The following is a 17,237-nucleotide window of genomic DNA, read 5'->3' on the forward strand; positions in this document are numbered from 1 at the left end:
AGTTGTCCCCAAAATGTAATGTATTTTATAGCTGGTTAACCCAAGCCATAATACAAATGAAGACTATGTATTTTATTCAGTTGTGTTTGTCTTCCTTTACAGCAGAACTCCCTTTTTTACTATCATGGTACTGGGTTATGTTTTCTGTAGATTGTCTCACCACCTGGATTTGTCTAATTATTTTCTCATGATGTCATTTAACTTATTTCTCCATCTGCTGTCTTGTCTTATCTTGTCCTATCCTGTCCTGTCCTGTCCTGTCCTGGCTTTCTTTTTTTTGAGATGGTATCTTGTTCTGTTGCCCAGGTTGGAGTACGGTAGCATGAACATGACTCACTGAAGCCTCAAGCTCCTGGGCTCAAACAATCCTCCCACACAGCTTCCTGTATAGCTGGGACCACTGGCATGCACCAGCACGTCCTGGCTAATTTTAAAATTTTTTGTAGAGACAGGGTCTCACCATATTGCGCAGGCTGATCTCCAACTCCTGGGCTCTAGCGATCTTCCCACCTTGGCTTTCCAAAGTGATTATGGACGTGAGCCACTGTGCCCACCATGTGTTTTCTTTAAGTTGGAAGTTATATCTAAGACTTGATTCAATTCAGATTAAACAGTTCTGGTAAAAGTACTTCAGAAGCGATGCTGTGTATTTTAAATATCACATCATGAGGCACAGAAATGAGTGCCTGGCGATCCCATTGTAAGTGAAGTTAAGTTTGATCATTTGCTTAAGGAGATTATAGCCACATCCGCCAGTAGTATAGTTCCAGTTCCCCCCCCTTGACCTGCATGTTGTGTATGAGTTGATAGTCCAATACCATGTGAATGTCTTGTTTTTCATTAATTTTTCACCCAGTGTCTTTAGCATCCATTGATAATGCTAAATGTATTATTTCATTAAGTGTTACAACATAATGTAGTTTGCTTTAATTTGATTCTTATGTTGTTAAATTACATGTTTTTCTCCTCCGTTCTCCTTTGATGGTTAACACTAAGCTGCACAATCTTTGTGGTTTTGGATTCTTTTTCCTTGCCCCAGATGTCCCTTTCTTTTTATGTTTGTTTATCAAGTAGTGGTTGCTTAATGAATCTTGGGTAAGTGAATGGCTATACTTCCTTTATTCTGGTGTATCAGGGCTTCCCCAAACTACCAGCTCCCTTTTTCATTAAGTTATGTGTTGTCGTCCTCAATTCATCAAATATTTGTAGATCATTTGCTATGCGTCAGTTAAGTACAGTGATGAGGAGCTGGGTTGTTATTAATGAAGTAGTCTGAATACCTTTGTTTTGAGGAAGCTCTAGTATCTTGTTGGCAACATCCAAGTAGATAATTCAACTATCACAACATAACCACTGGATTATGTACCAGGGCCTGATAGACAATAAAACACCTAAATATTTATTGACTGACTTGGGTAAGAGTTGTAATATCAATCTGTTAAGGTTCATTGGAGCCCAGAGGAAGACTTTGTGGTTGAAGAGCCGGGGAAAGTTGCTCAGAAATGACATTGACTTGGATATTTGGTAGGGTGACTTAGCATGCAAACTAGACACTTTTGGCAGTAAAAAGGGAGCACTAAAAATACTTAAAATTATATAATTAAAAACACTGAATGATACATTGCCTTTATTTTATTGGTAGATCCTCTGTTCAAGAGAAAATAGTTCCGTTCAAACACTAAAAAATTCATTCTAACACTAAAATATACTCATGTACATCAAAGCCAAAAAATGTATTCGTATTATCTCAGCATTATAAAACAACATAAGTTGAATTATTACTCTGCTTTAATTAGCTTCTTAGCTGTATCCATCTGTGTGTCAGAGTTGCATTTTGTGTTTATTAAGTTTAAAATTCTTGATAGTTTTCGATTGATTCTTATCCATGAAACATGTTTTTAAAATTGAGAAAATATTTTCTCTACAAGTGTTGAGGTACTTGGTAAGTTTAGCACATTCTATAAATGGAGGATATTTTCAATTCACATTTTTTTAATTGAAATGTATAAATATTTTACCAGAAATGTTTTCACAGCTAATATATTTATGCCTCCATTCTGAGACAAAATAGTAAATATTTTTATAAGACAAAACTTGTCAAATAAGATGTCTCTGTTTATGATTCTTTTGGATATTTTGCTAATTCAAATATTGTAAAATTACAGGTCTTCTCAATTTCATTTCTTTCCAGTACAGAATATAAGTTTATCTAATTTAAAATAGGAGCTTGGGGTAGCTAGTCTCCAGAGATGGACCACGTCTCTGGTACTGATGCCTTTGTGTAGTCCTGTGTTGCATTAATTCTGGGCTGGCCCTGTAACTCACTTTAACCAATGGAATATGGCAGAAGTGATGCTCTACAGCTGCTTTAACAATTTTGGGTGCTCTCAGCTGCCTATTAAGAAATTCAGCTACCTTGCTGGAAAAGGCACTTGGAAAGGGAGAGGTCTGAGGACTACATGGAGAGAAAGAAGGAGACTTAATGTCCCAGCAGAGCCCAGTCTTCCAGCTGCACCCTCCAAGGTATCAGAAATGTGAGTGAAATCTTGTATGTCCTAATCCCAGCCACCACTTGACTTTAGCCACACAAGAGATCTCAAGTGAAAGCAGCAGCACAACCACTCAGCTGAGCCCCAGTCAACCTATCAGGAGAAATAAAATGATTGCTGTTTTTAGCCACAATGTTTTGTGGTGGTTGTTATGTAACAAAAGATAGTCAAAACAGGCAAGTTGAAGTATTCCAAAGTGCAACGTTAGAATTTTAAAATTAACCCCATGTACACTAGTTGAAATCTCATTATTTTATTTGTTCAAATCCATTCTTTTGTAGGAGTACATTTTATGTCTCCCTCTTTGCAAAATTGTCATTAATAATTGTAGTTCACTAACAGTTTCAAAAACAAGAGGCTTTGGTGTTTTATTTATTTAACTTTTTTTAATAAGAGATTTTCAACTGATTTTGCAAAAAAAGCGCCAACATTTAAAGGTCTTATTTAGAAGATAGTTCAAGACCGGTGTATATCAGCTTAGATTGATTGACAGAATGGCTCTTAACTCTTCGAAGAGTCAGATATTTCTAGTATTCAACTGATGAGAATCAGCAAAGAGAGAGTGCATATTGCCGTGAAGAAGCTTTATGTTTAATTTAATGTCACCTTTTTCACAAAGATCAGATTGTTCCTTTATTCTGTGTATAAATAAAATGTTTAAAATTTGACAATGACAGTTTTTGTTTTAGTTGTTAGAGTATGGAAGCATATTTGGATGAAATTATGAATTATGTGTCTGTCACAAAGAGATCCAGGTATATTTCTGTTCCATAGGTTTCCTAATTTAATAAGAACATGTTTTTATCATGCTACTACAACAAAATTTTTATCCATGTTATCACTGCAAAATCACATAATTATGTGTTTTATTCTAACCTCTTTAACTGAATTTATAGTGGTAGTCACAGCAATGTCAGTTATTTTACCTTCCGGTTTTTTTATTTGATAAATTAGATTTTTAAAATGAGTCAATATTCAAATTAATTTAACTGATTTTCTCTTTGAAGTACCTATGACTCTGCTATGAAACTGATATTTTCTAGTATTTGTGAATCTTCTGCTAATGGAGCCAACAATTTAATAACCACTGCTTTCCTTTTTAAATTAAATTTAATTTAGTTTAATTTAATTTAATTTAATTTAAGTTTTTAAATTTGAGATGGAGTTTTACTCTGTCACCTAGGCTGGAGTACAGTGGCATGATGTTGGCTCACTGCAACCTCCACCTCCCGGGTTCAAACGATTCTCCTGTCTCAGCCTCTCGAGTAGCTGGGACTACAGGCGCCCGCCACCACACCCAGCTAATTTTTTGTATTTTTAGTAGAGATGGGGTTTCATCGTGTTAGTCAGGATGGTCTCGATCTCCTGACTTCGTGATCCGCCCGCCTTGGCCTCCCAAAGTGCTGGGATTACAGATGTGAGCCACTGCATCCGGCCTGCTTTAGTTCTTACACATTCACTAGAAAATTTAGATCTAAAAGTGAGCAATATTTAGAATATAGCCATTTATCTAAATGAAAGTCATGCTCAGAGTTTTCTGTAACTGTGTCTTCTGAAGATGTGTTAAATTGCTATCTTTGGACACAGGCATCTGAACTACTAATTTTTTGGGGGTAGATAGTGATGCTTTTTAGCAGATTTAGGTCATCCTGGAGTCTGATATATATGTATAGATAGATGATAGATAGATAGATAGATAGGTAGATAGATAGATAGATAGGTACCTTTGGTTTCTATGGCTCGTGGCAAATGTTGAAAAACATTTTGTGCAGATTACAAATAATCAACTTTCCTGAGAAATGGGAATTCGGAGTAAAATTTTTTATTAAACATACTTTTGTTGAGGTCATTGTTACTGATAGCTTTTGTTGTTGTGGCAGAATTAAAAAGCCTGACCCAAAGTAAATAGTTTTAGATTTACAGAATTTGATAAATCATATAGTTTTCTGTAGTGGTTGTACTAATTTATATTCCTATTACCAGTGTAAAAGTGTTCCCTTTTCACCACATTCACGTCAACATCTATTATTTTTTGACTTTTTAATTATGATCATTCTTGCAGGAGTAAGGTGGTGTCTTATTGTGGTTTTAATTTGCATTTCCCTGATAATTAGTGATTGAGCTTTTTTTTATATGTTGGTCATTTGTATATCTTTTTTTGAGAAATATCTATTCATGTCCTTTGTCCACTTTTAATGGGATTATTTGATTTTTTTCTTGCTGATTTGTTTGAGTTCCTTGTAGATTCTGGATGCTATTCTTTTGTCAAATGCAGAGTTTGCGAATATTTACTGCCACTTTGTGGGTTGTCTATTAACTTTGCTGATTTTTTTTTTTGCTGTGCAGAAGCTTCTTAGTTTAATTATGTCCCATTTATTTATTTATTTTTGTTGCATTTGCTTTTGGGGTCTTAGTCATGAATTGTTTACCTAAGCTAATGTCTAGAAGAGTTTTTCTCATATTGTCTTCTAGCTCTTCTAGCATTTTTATGGTTTCAGGTCTTAGATTTAAGTCTTTCATCCGTCTTGAGTTGATTTTTGTATAAGGTGAGAGATGGGAATCCAGTTTCATTCTTATACATGTCGCTTGCCAGTTTTCCTAGCACCATTTATTGAATAGAGTAGCCACAAATATTCTGCGTACCCTCAGTAATCAGTGAATGCCTGGCATGCTGGGAGTGTTTTGTTATGTCCAGGAGAGTGAGGAAGAGAGTCAAGTTTTGGTTTCCTTTTAGAGTGAACCACTTGGTAAAGGAACACTGTTCACTGTACCGGGCTCTCACATGCTGTGCGACATTGCTGGAGACTGAGAGAGAAGAGAAGCTAGAGTCTCCCAAATACATCTTGGTGTATTTTCAACTTTGTTAAGAAATGAAATGTAGAAGATGAATGCTAGCACAGAGGGGACAGGAGGCATAAACCGGGCTTGTCTTGGGCAACCCAGGATGAGGTGGTCACCCTAGTGAGGACCAAAAGCTCAGCAGTAGTTGGACCATATTGGGAAGAGCTATCAAATTTGACTTCAGTAGTTACTTGGAGCATAGAGTGGTTGGGGAGAGGGACAGCGAGGCTAGCGCTGACAGTGTGTTCTAATCTGTAAACTCTTCCACAGAGAGACTTACCTGAGGCTGTTTATGGGTAGTGAGCAGAGGAAGCTCTTCTTTGAATTTTGTGCTTTGTGAATCTGACAGATGCTTCTGGATCTTTGACTTTTCACTCTCCAGGTGGGAATAATAGTACCAGAGATTGAGTAGCTCCAATTTGTTTGAAGACAAATTTTAAATGCAGAATAGAAAAGCTATAGTCAGTTGATTGATGAGATTTTGACCCCTCTCCACTGTGCTTCTTCTAGTGATTTGCTACAGGCCACCACCTGCTCTTGCTTGAGCTTCCGACTTGGCTTTCCCACCACAGCCAGAGGGATTATTTTAGAATGTAAATCAGATCATTTCAGCCCTTGCTGAAAATTCTCTAAAAGACTTACCATCTTACACGGGAAAACCTGCTTAAAAAGTCTCCTTAAGGACCTTTTGAACCCTGTTGGCCGTGGCTCACCGTATGCAGTATATTTCATATTGCCACATGGTACACACCACACGGTACATGGGATTGAAACAGAACTTCCACGAATGATCCTACCTGTATAACATGCGTCGTATCTTGACATTTTCTATTTTTCTGTTTCTTTCTTTTTTAAAAATGCTCATCACTGACAAAATTGATTTCATGACATATCCATGGGTTATTACCCTCCTTTTGGAAAACGTTTTACTACGTGATCTGGCCGTTGCCGCCCTCTCTTCCATTTCCCGTACCTGGTCTTGCCTACTTTCCTCTGATTACACTGTGTCCCTGCTTTGCCTTAGGTACGACTGTTCCCTCTTGCCTTCTCCTCTTTCTGTTACCGGAAAGAGGTCCTGATGCAGACCCCAGGAGAGCGTTCTTGGATCTTGTGCAAGAAAGAATTTAGGGCGAGTTCAGAGTAAAGTTAAAGCAAGATTATTAAGAAAGTAAAGGAATAAAAGAATGGCTACTCCATTCTTTTATTTAACCCCTGAGGGCTGCTGGTTGCCTATTTTTCATAGTTATTTCCTGATGATATGCTAAACAAGGGGTGGATTATTCATGCCTCCCCTTTTTAGACCATATAGGTCTAAAAATATTCCTGATGTTGCCATGGAATTTGTCAACTGTCATGGCACTGGCGGGAGTGTAGCAGTGAGGAGGACCAGAGGTCAGTCTTGTAGCCATTTTGGTTTTGGTGGGTTTTAGCTGGCTTCTTTACTGCAACCTGTTTTATCAGCAAGGTCTTTAGGACCTGTATCGTGTGCTGACCTCCGGTCTCATCCTGTGACTTAGAATGCCTTAACCGTCTGGGAATGCAGCCCAGTAAACTTCAGCCTCATTTTACCCAGCCCCTATTCCAGATGGAGTTGCCCTGGTTCAAATGCCTCTGACATTTCTGCCTAGAACACTGTTTTCCTAGATGATGACCTCATTGCTTATTTCACTTGGTGCCCTGTTCAAATGTTTTATTATCAGATTTTCCTGGCCCATGCCCATCCTACATTCTCCATTTTCTTATCCTATATAACGTTTCATTGTAGCTCAGATGTATAATATAGTTAATAGATATTTATGTGTTTATCTCTTATTAGGAAAGGCCTGTGAGAGTAAGAATTTTGTTCTTTTCAGCACTGCTCAATCTGCAGAGCCTCCAGTGGTGTCTGGCACCATTGTGGATAGCCCTTTGATATTACTTGAATGAATGAATGGTATTCATAGGCATACTTGCATTTATCAAACTCTCCAGGAGGTTTTCTGTCCCTTGTCTGTCTTATATCTTGTTTAAGTCTTAACTTTGGGTAGAGATCCCTGCAGACTCTCTAAAGAAGGCTGGAGCTATTTGATCTAGAAATTTTGGGTCCTATGCACCTTGAGCATGGACTAGAGGGGAATGTTGGCCCAGGGACAGTCTCTGTCCTTGGCCCCACAGACCCCTGCCCATGGAGAGGAGCACAGCTACGGGTGGGCTAGAGTAGGATCTTAAATAGAGCGTGGGCCCATCTCATCCCCTTGTAATGTTAGTATCATGTAGGTAGGAGCAATATAATGATCAGTTTCTACCTGGGGGCCTGTGGTAAACATTTTGGTGATCTTTTCTGTGGGAACAGAAACGGCATTCTGACATCATCATTTCTGCCTGACATTGTGTAGCTGTGACAGGCTGGCTTTCTGGAACAGCTCAGTGGCCAAAGATTGATCACGAAGGGTTTAGAGCTGTGAAAATGCCCCAGGTAGGTGTTGTGTGATGCTGGTGCCTGGATCACAGACAGCTGCCTTACTGGTTTACCTCCTGTAGTCTGCCTTTCCTTCTAACTGTCCTTCACACTGCTGCCTGGCAGTTCCTCTTAATTCAACAGTTAAGTATTATGTGTTATGTTTTCTGCTCAATAAGATAATGCATGCTCTTTGTAAGAATGTTTAAGTATTAGGGGAATATATAACATGGGAAAGTAGGAATATAATCTAATCTCTGAAGAGAAACACTTCTATGAATTTGGCATATAGTTTTTTTTTTTTTTTTTTGCAAATACACCAACAGATACATGTTTTGTATTTTTTGTTTTTATGAACAGTTTTATTTTAAAAAGCACACTGCATATTTCTTATTTTTACTGAGTAATGGTATCATAATCAGTTTCTACAACAGTACTTACTGATGTACCTCGTTCTTTTTTTTTTTTTTTTTGAGGTGGAGTCTTGCTCTGTCACCCAGGCGGGAGTGCAGTGGCACAATCTCGGCTCACTGCAAGCTCTGTCTCCCGGGTTCAAGCGATTCTTCTGCCTCAGTCCCCAACTAGCTGAGACTACAGACTTGCGCCACCATGCCCAGCTAATTTTTGTATTTTTAGTGGAGACGGGTCTTCACCATATTGGCCAGACTGGTCTTGAACTCCTGACCTTGTGATCTGCCTGCCTCGGCCTCCCAAAGTGCTGGCATTACAGGCGTGAGCCACTGCACGCAGCCTGTACTTCGCTCTTTTTAATGGCTGAAGTGTATTCCGTATTACGGATTTGCTATATATTATTGAACTGGACATGGATCTTGGTGTCATTTGCAACAGTGCTACCATAAATGCCTTTTCATATTTGCATTTGCAAACTTACGAAAGTATTTCCATGGGACATATTCTGTGTGCCGATTGCTTTTTAAAAATACTCCTTTAATTCTGTTGCAGCCCTATTTGGAAATCTTCTGTGACTTCTGGTCACCTGTATCAGAAAGCCTAGACTAGAGCCTAGAGCCAATAGAAACATAACGTGAGACATGGAGTCGTTTTAAATTTTCAAGTGTGCACATTATAAAAAAATAAAAAGGAACAGGTGAAATATTTTAATAGCATTTTACTTAGCCAAATGCACCCCAGATATTATAATTTCACTGTGCAATCAGTGTTAAAACGTAAGTAGATATTTCACATCCTTCTTTTTGTACTGAATCTTTGATATCTGTGTATTTTACATTTAAAGCACATCTCAATTTGGACTATCCACATTTCAAGGGCTCAGGTAGGCACACATGTGTGGTTACTGATTGGACAGCCCGTGCCTGCACTCAGCCTGGTGCTTACGGCACTTTACAAATAAGCCACAGTCGGTCACACAAGCCACATTCAGTCACATTTAGCCAACCTGCTTTTGCTTCTGACAGCCCCACAAACTTGCAGTGCTTCCTGTTTATTTTTCCTGCATCCTGCACAGTTTTTTGGGCAGGGTTTCTCAGCTTTGGCACTGTTGACGTTTGGGACCACATACTTCTAAGTTGTGGGTGCCTTGTAGGATATTGAGCAGTATCCTTGGCCTCTACCCACTAGATACAAGTGGCACCTTCTCTGGAATCTCACTACCCTATCTGTGGCAACCAGAAATGTCTCTAGACTGAGAAACAATGCTTTAGGGGGAATCAGAAATCTCTACTTATCCATTAGGGTTGTTTTAGCCAACTGGATAAGCCTACTGTGACCTACCTTTCCTCTGAACTGGACTTCTTATCCAGCCAGTGTGGTACATTTTTATTTTTGTGTATTAGGAACAAAGTTAAAATCAAAACAGAAAATGCACCTCCTTTCATAGGGTTATCATTTGGTGTTACATGTTTTAGGAATACTGCGAAAAATACAAGAACTTCTGTAGAAACACAGATGAAAATGATGGAAAGGCTAGAAAGTAAAGTTGCAGGGAAAATGACCTCCGTCTCCACTAAGACTTGAACCGGAAAATAATAATAGTAAATTGTGAGAAGAGTATTTGAGGACAAATTTATAACCAACACAAGGGCCTAAAAACCACCAAAATGGCATACTAAGATAAATAGTGGGACTTTCTTCATTGGAGAATTTTAAGAGAAGAGTGTCATTGCCTTCCAATTATGGTTTCATGTCTGTTCTCCCCAAAGGCATGTGTACTTAAAACCCCTTTTGGCCCCATAAGAAGATTCTTTGGTCCTGATGAGATTATGTGCATTAGAATCACTTCTCCTGGAAAGGAGACGCTAAAGGGTACTTGAATAAAATATTAAAAATTATGAAGGACATAACAAAGGCCAATCAGTCCTTTCTTTTCCCCAGACCCCATAATATGAGAACATGGGTTATTTGATGAAATTAAAGAGTAGCAAATTAAGTGCTAATAAAACGAGATAGTCACTTACATAATTCATTGCCATGGGAGGTCACAGAGGCAAATTTTGTGGCTATATTAAATATGGGGCTGGATAATTTTATGACTGCTAATGATATTTTCAGCAGTCAAGGCTGATACTGTGAGAGAAGAAATCCTATTACATTCTCCAGTAGATGGTTTGCAGGGACCTCTGGCAAGAGGTTTCTGAGAAGTGTAAGAGCAGACCTTGTGAGTTCTAACCTTTGGTGTACTCAAAATTGGTTTTTAAGGTGAAAGTTCCCAGGCATCCCATTCATACTTCAGTGGCACCTTTTCTTGTAGAGATCCAAAAGCCCTTTGTAGTCAGAAGCAGTGGAGAAAGACATTGCCCAGAATTAAATCCTTTCTGGTCTTTGGGAACCACTCGACTTATTTATCATATGCCACCCATGTGTCAAGTCCTTCGCTTGGAGTTTTAACAAATCTTTTGGGGACATAAACATTTGGACGCATCAGTGGCATTCTGAGTGAAGGGGGTGTACTAAAGGTAGAATGCAGAGTTGCATGGGAGCACAAAGAAGCAAAGGGATGTCTCAACCTGTGAGGTTCAGGGAAGGCTCCCAGAGAAGGTGACATTTGAACTGAGTCTTAAAGGATGAGCAGCAGTTCACTGTTCGGCCAGGCAGGGAAGGGTATTCTTGGTAGAAGGAGCATTCAGCATGCACAGATCCGGAGATAGCCTGGCATAATGTGTCAGGGAACTGCCAGTAGATTAGGAAGGTTGCACCATAGAGGCAGAGGACCGGTGAGGAAGGAGCTGGGGCTTGAGAAGGAGGAAGGAGCTGGATGGTGAAGGAAGAGGCTTGTGTTTGCCTGAGACCCTTCTTCAACAGTGGTGCCAGTGTTTCCAGTGGCGACAGTAGTGGTGAGTTGGGAGTAGAGAAGGGGAAGGACTTCAGGGATGTCCTGTGATCGGTAAAGGACAGCCTCTCAAAGCCTTGCCCCACTGAGTAATAGGCCTACCTCTTTTTTGATCATAGTCAACAATTAGTTGGCAGTAAGCCTTGGAGTTGACATACTCTTTGCTTCACTCATTTTCCTATATCTGCCTGAAACAGTCTTGACCATGAACCCAATCACCATTATCAATCATTTGAGGAAAAAAAAAAAAAAGAGCCTCCTAGGGCTGGGCGTGGTGACTCATGCATAATCCTAGCATTTTGGGAGGGCGACGCAGGTAGATCACTTGAGGTCAGGAGTTTGAGACCAGCCTGGCCAACAGGGTGAAACCCCGTCTCTACTAAAAATACAAAAATTAGCCTGGCATGGTGGCGCACGCCTGTAGCCCTGGCTCCTTGGGAGGCTGAGGCATGAGATCGTTTGAACCCAGGAGGTGGAGGTTGCAGTGAGTCAAGATCGCACCACTGCACTCCAGCCTGGGCGACAGAGAGAAACTGTGTCCCCCCCCCCAAAAAAAAAGCCTCTCCTGTGTTTGAGTAGGGGCTGTTTCTTACAGGTCTTAGATAAATTGGGACGAAGTCTAGTGTGTCTGGTCTGATTTTCTCGGGCGCTGCTAGAACAAAAACAGCCCTTGTGTGGGAAAGCAGAGGCAGATTTCATCGGCCTGACCCCAGACTCCCATTTTCTCTGTGAAGTTGGCTCAGCAAACAAGCAAAAAAAACATACAATATCTTTGAGGAGCAGGAGCAGATGGATTGAAATGTTAAAAATCTGGTTTGTTAAATGATTTCAGCTAACAAAATAATTAGAGAGAAAAAGAAGCACCCAAACTCTTTTCCTTCTTCAGTGAAATTTAAATAAGAATATCATTATTAATCACTTAGAGTCCAACTTGCAATTTCTATACCTTTAATACTGATACTTTTAAGAAGAATGAAATGAAAATGAGAGAAAGAACGTCATCTGTAAACATGAGTTTAGATGCAAATACTTAAATTTGTATTGTTACATGATACAGTATGTGATCAGCAGTTTTCTTCATTGCATTATATAAAGAGTTCTGTAATTAGTGCATTTTTTCTAATGGATAACTTTTTCTACAGTGCTCTTTTAAGGCTCTTTTAAAAACATGGAATTGGCCGGGCGCGGTGGCTCAAGCCTGTAATCCCAGCACTTTGGGAGGCCGAGACGGGCGGATCACGAGGTCAGGAGATCGAGACCATCCTGGCTAACCCGGTGAAACCCCGTCTCTACTAAAAAATACAAAAAACTAGCCAGGCGCCCGCCACCTCGCCTGGCTAGGGCCACCTATGTTATAGGATATTGGTGGATGACATTGAAATATATGTACCAAACACTGTTTGATGTTAGACACCCAAAGATGGGTAAGATCATGGCTGGCAATGACTAAGTACAACAAATGGTTTCACCAGGAATCCCTGATGAACTGATTACAAGTTCTGTAGCAGAGATCTGTCTAATGTTAGCTCTGTCTAGGGAGCTGACAGTGTTTTCACAACAGCTAATATTTAGACTAGGTCTGAAAGTAGAAATTACAGTTAACTGGAAGAGAAGAGAGAGTAGATCAAGGTAGCAGAGAGCATTTCAGAACAAAAGCAACAGAGATCTCTCCTGAAACTTTAAATAATTTGTTTTTTCTTTTTTTCTAATTTCTGTTATATCAGTCAATGTTGTTATTTCTAATACATTTTGAAAATTTTTTCTTTGAAGAAAGAATGGGCTGTATCCTGTCAGCATGCAGTAGGTATTAATCTTGCCAGTAGTGAGCACAGTTTCTGTAATTCCCACCATTAGTTCACTTAAGTATTTATTAATCATTTGCTCTCCTGGACTGGACACTCACAAATACGTCTTTGCTGTCAGAGGTGAGGTGCGTGGCATGGGTAACACATTTCCCCAATGGTTAGGCACGTCTGTGTCATGAATCAATACAGGTTCTTCCAGTTCCAAATGTATGGGCTGGTACAGAAGCAATTATAGTTTTTGCCTTTGAAAGTAATGGCAGTGATTTTGCATGAAGTATGCCTTTTGTTGACTGGGCTTCCATCAACAAGGCTGTTTATTTATAGTTGTACAAAAAAGAAACATAAGCTTTAAAAAAAGGTTGATGTCAAGTGATAAATGTATCCTTTCAAGGACCATGTAAAAGTAGGTGACTATATTTAGTGAAACTTTAGGCTTCAAAAAGTGTTTTTTCTGTCTGTTTTAGACCTTAGCTGGATCTCCAAAATACAAGTGAATCACCCGGCAGTTCTGAGGCGTGCGGAACAAATCCAGGCTCGCAGAACGGTGAAAAAGGAGTGGCAGGTAAGGGTTCTTGAGCATTCTGTGCCTGTATTTTACAATGCATGGTCTCTTCCCTCAAGGCCACAATATTGAATTTCGCTCAAGATGCATCTAAACTTAAAAGATTGCAGCTGTCCATGACTTATTTTAATAATTCATATATGATGATGATGGGTTGGAGAAAGATAACACATTTATCCAAACAAGTTAAAAATCTTATCACTCTTGAGTGGCAAAACCGCAAATGAATTTGAGGCATCTTTATTCATGAGTGAATTAAATGGCATATTTTCTCAACACATTTATTCAGTTTTTTAGACATGCCTTCTTTGGTTGTCTTCTATTTTAATTTTAAAGCCCTAACATCTAAACTTGATGTGTCCACTCTTGAGGCCCTTAGGTTTAAGAGTTGACCTTTCTTGACCATCGTGTTTACCTTACTATTACTTTCCATAAATCATTTTTCAAAACCCAAAAATGATGTTTCGTAGAGTACTTGCGGTCAGCATTTTCTTCTGTGTATCCCAACCAAAGACGTGCTGTGTAAGATTAAAAGGAATTCAGAGTTCATTTCACACGTGAGGCAGAATACTGTGATTGAATCCTTGAGAGTGATAGTTCACATTTTGCTCATCCTTAGAAATATTCTGATTGAAAAGATAAAAGAAAATTCATCAGACTAAGTTGTGAAATATGAATATTGTTTTAAAAATGGAATTGGATTAAATTGAAAAAAAAAAAAAACACCAAAAAACTTGGAAACTTTTAAAAATAATAATCTCATCCCAGATCCCAGAGCGGGAGGTAAAATGTAAGATAGAAACCTTCTTTCGGAGTTCTTCTATGTCAGGGTGGCTCTGATGGGCTCTCCCTTTGGCTGAGATGGAGTAGTCGGAAGTGGGGAGACATGGGCTAATAGGGGTTTCAATGTGGGATGTCTGTGGGAGAAAAACAATGTTTAAGGCCACTCTTCCTCCCTTTTATTTTGGGCAGTGTTCATCTTGTTAGTGGCTCTTGAGCTGTGTTTATATCATATGTCAGAATATTCCATAGAACAGTGTGGGTATAAGATATTAACACCCATACTTGTCTAATGCTTCTCTACTAACCAACTGGGTTGGAGGTTTGTTTGTTTATTTATTTATTAAATTTACTTTGTTTTCACTTTTCTTGAAACCAGGCTGCTTGGCTGCTGAAAGCTGTTACCTTTATAGATCTTACTACACTTTCAGGCGATGATACATCTTCCAACATTCAAAGGCTCTGTTATAAAGCCAAATACCCAATCCGGGAAGATCTCTTAAAAGCTTTAAATATGTATGATAAAGGTAATGTTGTTGGTGTGATCTGTGTGGTGTTTACTGCTTACAATACTGATTACTAGATCTAAGAGGGCTTAAGATACAACTGCTAATGATAGCAGTGATAGAATCCATAATAGAAACTCTTGCTGTGTATACATGGACAGATTCTTCTCTGAAAAACAGCAGGAAGAGAATCTGAGTCTTTTTTTTTTTTAGGTCAGTTCTTTCCATCAATGAATTAAAGTGCTTAGTAGAGAGTGACTTTATTTCTTTTTAGTTCTTCAGTTTTGGGAAATTTCTGTTTAGTGACACTAAAATACTAATTCTGATTCCCTAGCCACACGTGAAAAAGCCAGTCTCATTACTTAATAATCACATCTCATACATAAAGTATTTTCTGTGAGTATATGAAATACTTTTGAAAATAAAGCACAAATGAGAAATATAGCCTGCTTGTATATTAGGTTAGATATTTCAAAAAAAGTCATGTTCACTGCCTTAGTATACATGAAAAGAAAGACTTTCCTAAAGTTGCCGTAAGTTTAGGACCTTAGCATTTTGGAGATGTTGGACACCTGTAAGAACTGATTCCCTTGTTTTCTAAATAAGGAACCCCACACCTGGAAGGCTAAGCGGGGTTCCCAAGACTACATGTCTTGTTACTTGCTGTGCTGGTTTTGGGAGCCAGGTCTCCTTCCCATGGAGTATGCTTCATGGCCCCCGAGTGCCGATCTGCTGTGAGTGCAACTAGAGACGCTGAATTGGCCCAATGCAGGTCTTTTGTCCCAAATAAACATGTTTAGGTTTGTAGGTAACATACAAACCTAAACAGCTCTATGGCTTTTGAAAAGTATTTATTATGTTTATTTCAAGTTGGCCATAAAAATACCACCTTATTTATTGCACTCAAAGGTAACAACTTGGTTTAAGGTCTTATGATATTTCTTTGTTTTATAGTGACTATTTGATTTCTAAGTTTTTTAAAATTTATGAACTTACTTCTTAAAATCAGGGCTTCCGTTTCAGATTTTATTATTTCTTTCAAAGTTGGGAATGGGATTAGTTAAATGTCATTTTTGTGGTACCGCCCTCTAAATTTTACTTAATATTTTTCTTCATGTGTCCTTCTTCAAACTGTCCTTTCTTCAGGTTGTCCTGTGAGAATGCTCTGTAAATACGGATTTTGTTATCTACCTGAAGTATTTTCATTTAGTAATGATCACCAAGTTTACTATTTAGACATTTCTTAAAAAACAGTACTATGTTAATCTCAAAGAAGAGTATATCAAACTTGTTTTTATGACTTTAACGATAACAAAATAATCCATGTTGTCAAGAACTAGAAGGGAATGTGGAAAATAAAAATCTTTTAATTTATTGCAGCATGGCGGGGGAATTATTTTTTCTCTCGTTTGATTTTTGCCAGTGTTGCAATATAAATAATAATTAAAAGCATGTTGTGTGAATTGAACTTCATTTAAAGTTGGCTATTCCTATTTTTTCTTGATAGGCATTACTACAGCTGCCGTCTGTGTTTATCCCGCCCGGGTGTGTGATGCTGTAAAAGCACTCAAGGCTGCAGGCTGTAATATCCCTGTGGCATCAGGTAAAATGTGCTGTGGCTTTTGTTGTGATTTTTTAAACATGTTTCCAGTTCTTCATACAGTGGGGTATTATATATAGTTTCGTACTATGATTTAAATTAGTTTATGTATTTAATTAGTTGTATTTATTCATGATTTTAGTATGTATTAATTGCTTAGTAAGTGGAAGACATATTTATTCCCAACAATATAGAACTGTATTCCTATCCTTAAGGAAACTGAGTTGGTTTAGGAGGAATAGTCAGGTGAAGAAAAAAATCATAAGGCACGATATATAGTATTTTTATATCTATATATATACACACACACATACACATACTAACACACACATATATGTGTGTTCTTTTTTTTTTTTATATATATGTATGTAAAATATAATAAGGATATGCGGACTGGGGACGGTGGCTCACAACTATAATCCCAGCACTTTGGGAGGCCGAAGCAGGTGGATCACTTGAGGTCAGGAATCCAAGACCAGCCTGGCTAACATGGCAAAACCCCATCTCTACTAAAAATACAAAAATTAGCCAGGCTTGGTGGCAGTGCCTGTAATCCCAGCTCCTGGGAGGCTGAGGCTGGAGAAAGAATCGCTTGAACCTGGGAGGCAGAGGTTGCAGTGAACCGAGATCATGCCGCTGCACTCCAGCTTGGGTGATAGACCAAGACTCCATCTCAGGAAAAAAAAAAAAAAAAAAAAAAAAGCAAGGATATGCGCAAAATGCAGTTGCAATTCTGAGCAGGGAATGATTATTTTGCAGAGGTTGGTGACACCAAAGTAAGAGAAAGCATCGTCCTGGAGATAATTGCGTTGGGTTTTAAGGATGAGGAGGAGTTCACAGTGTTAATAAG

At 38.7% G+C, this 17,237-nt stretch overlaps 1 protein-coding gene across 3 annotated transcripts in view; it reads left to right on the forward strand.

Moving 5' to 3' along the window:
- The window catches only part of DERA (deoxyribose-phosphate aldolase), a 201,903-nt gene that overhangs the window by 27,462 nt on the left and 157,204 nt on the right, over window positions 1-17,237 (forward strand). For all 3 annotated transcript variants that reach the window (XM_021922079.2, XM_009180293.4, XM_003906067.5), the window contains exons 2-4: window positions 13,404-13,501; window positions 14,661-14,808; window positions 16,295-16,390. In XM_021922079.2, the coding sequence (XP_021777771.1) occupies window positions 13,404-13,501; window positions 14,661-14,808; window positions 16,295-16,390 (342 nt within the window). The remainder of the gene's footprint in view (window positions 1-13,403; window positions 13,502-14,660; window positions 14,809-16,294; window positions 16,391-17,237) is intronic.

Source organism: Papio anubis, chromosome 9 (assembly GCF_008728515.1).
Source record: "Papio anubis isolate 15944 chromosome 9, Panubis1.0, whole genome shotgun sequence".
NCBI classification, from domain to species: Eukaryota; Metazoa; Chordata; class Mammalia; order Primates; family Cercopithecidae; genus Papio; species Papio anubis.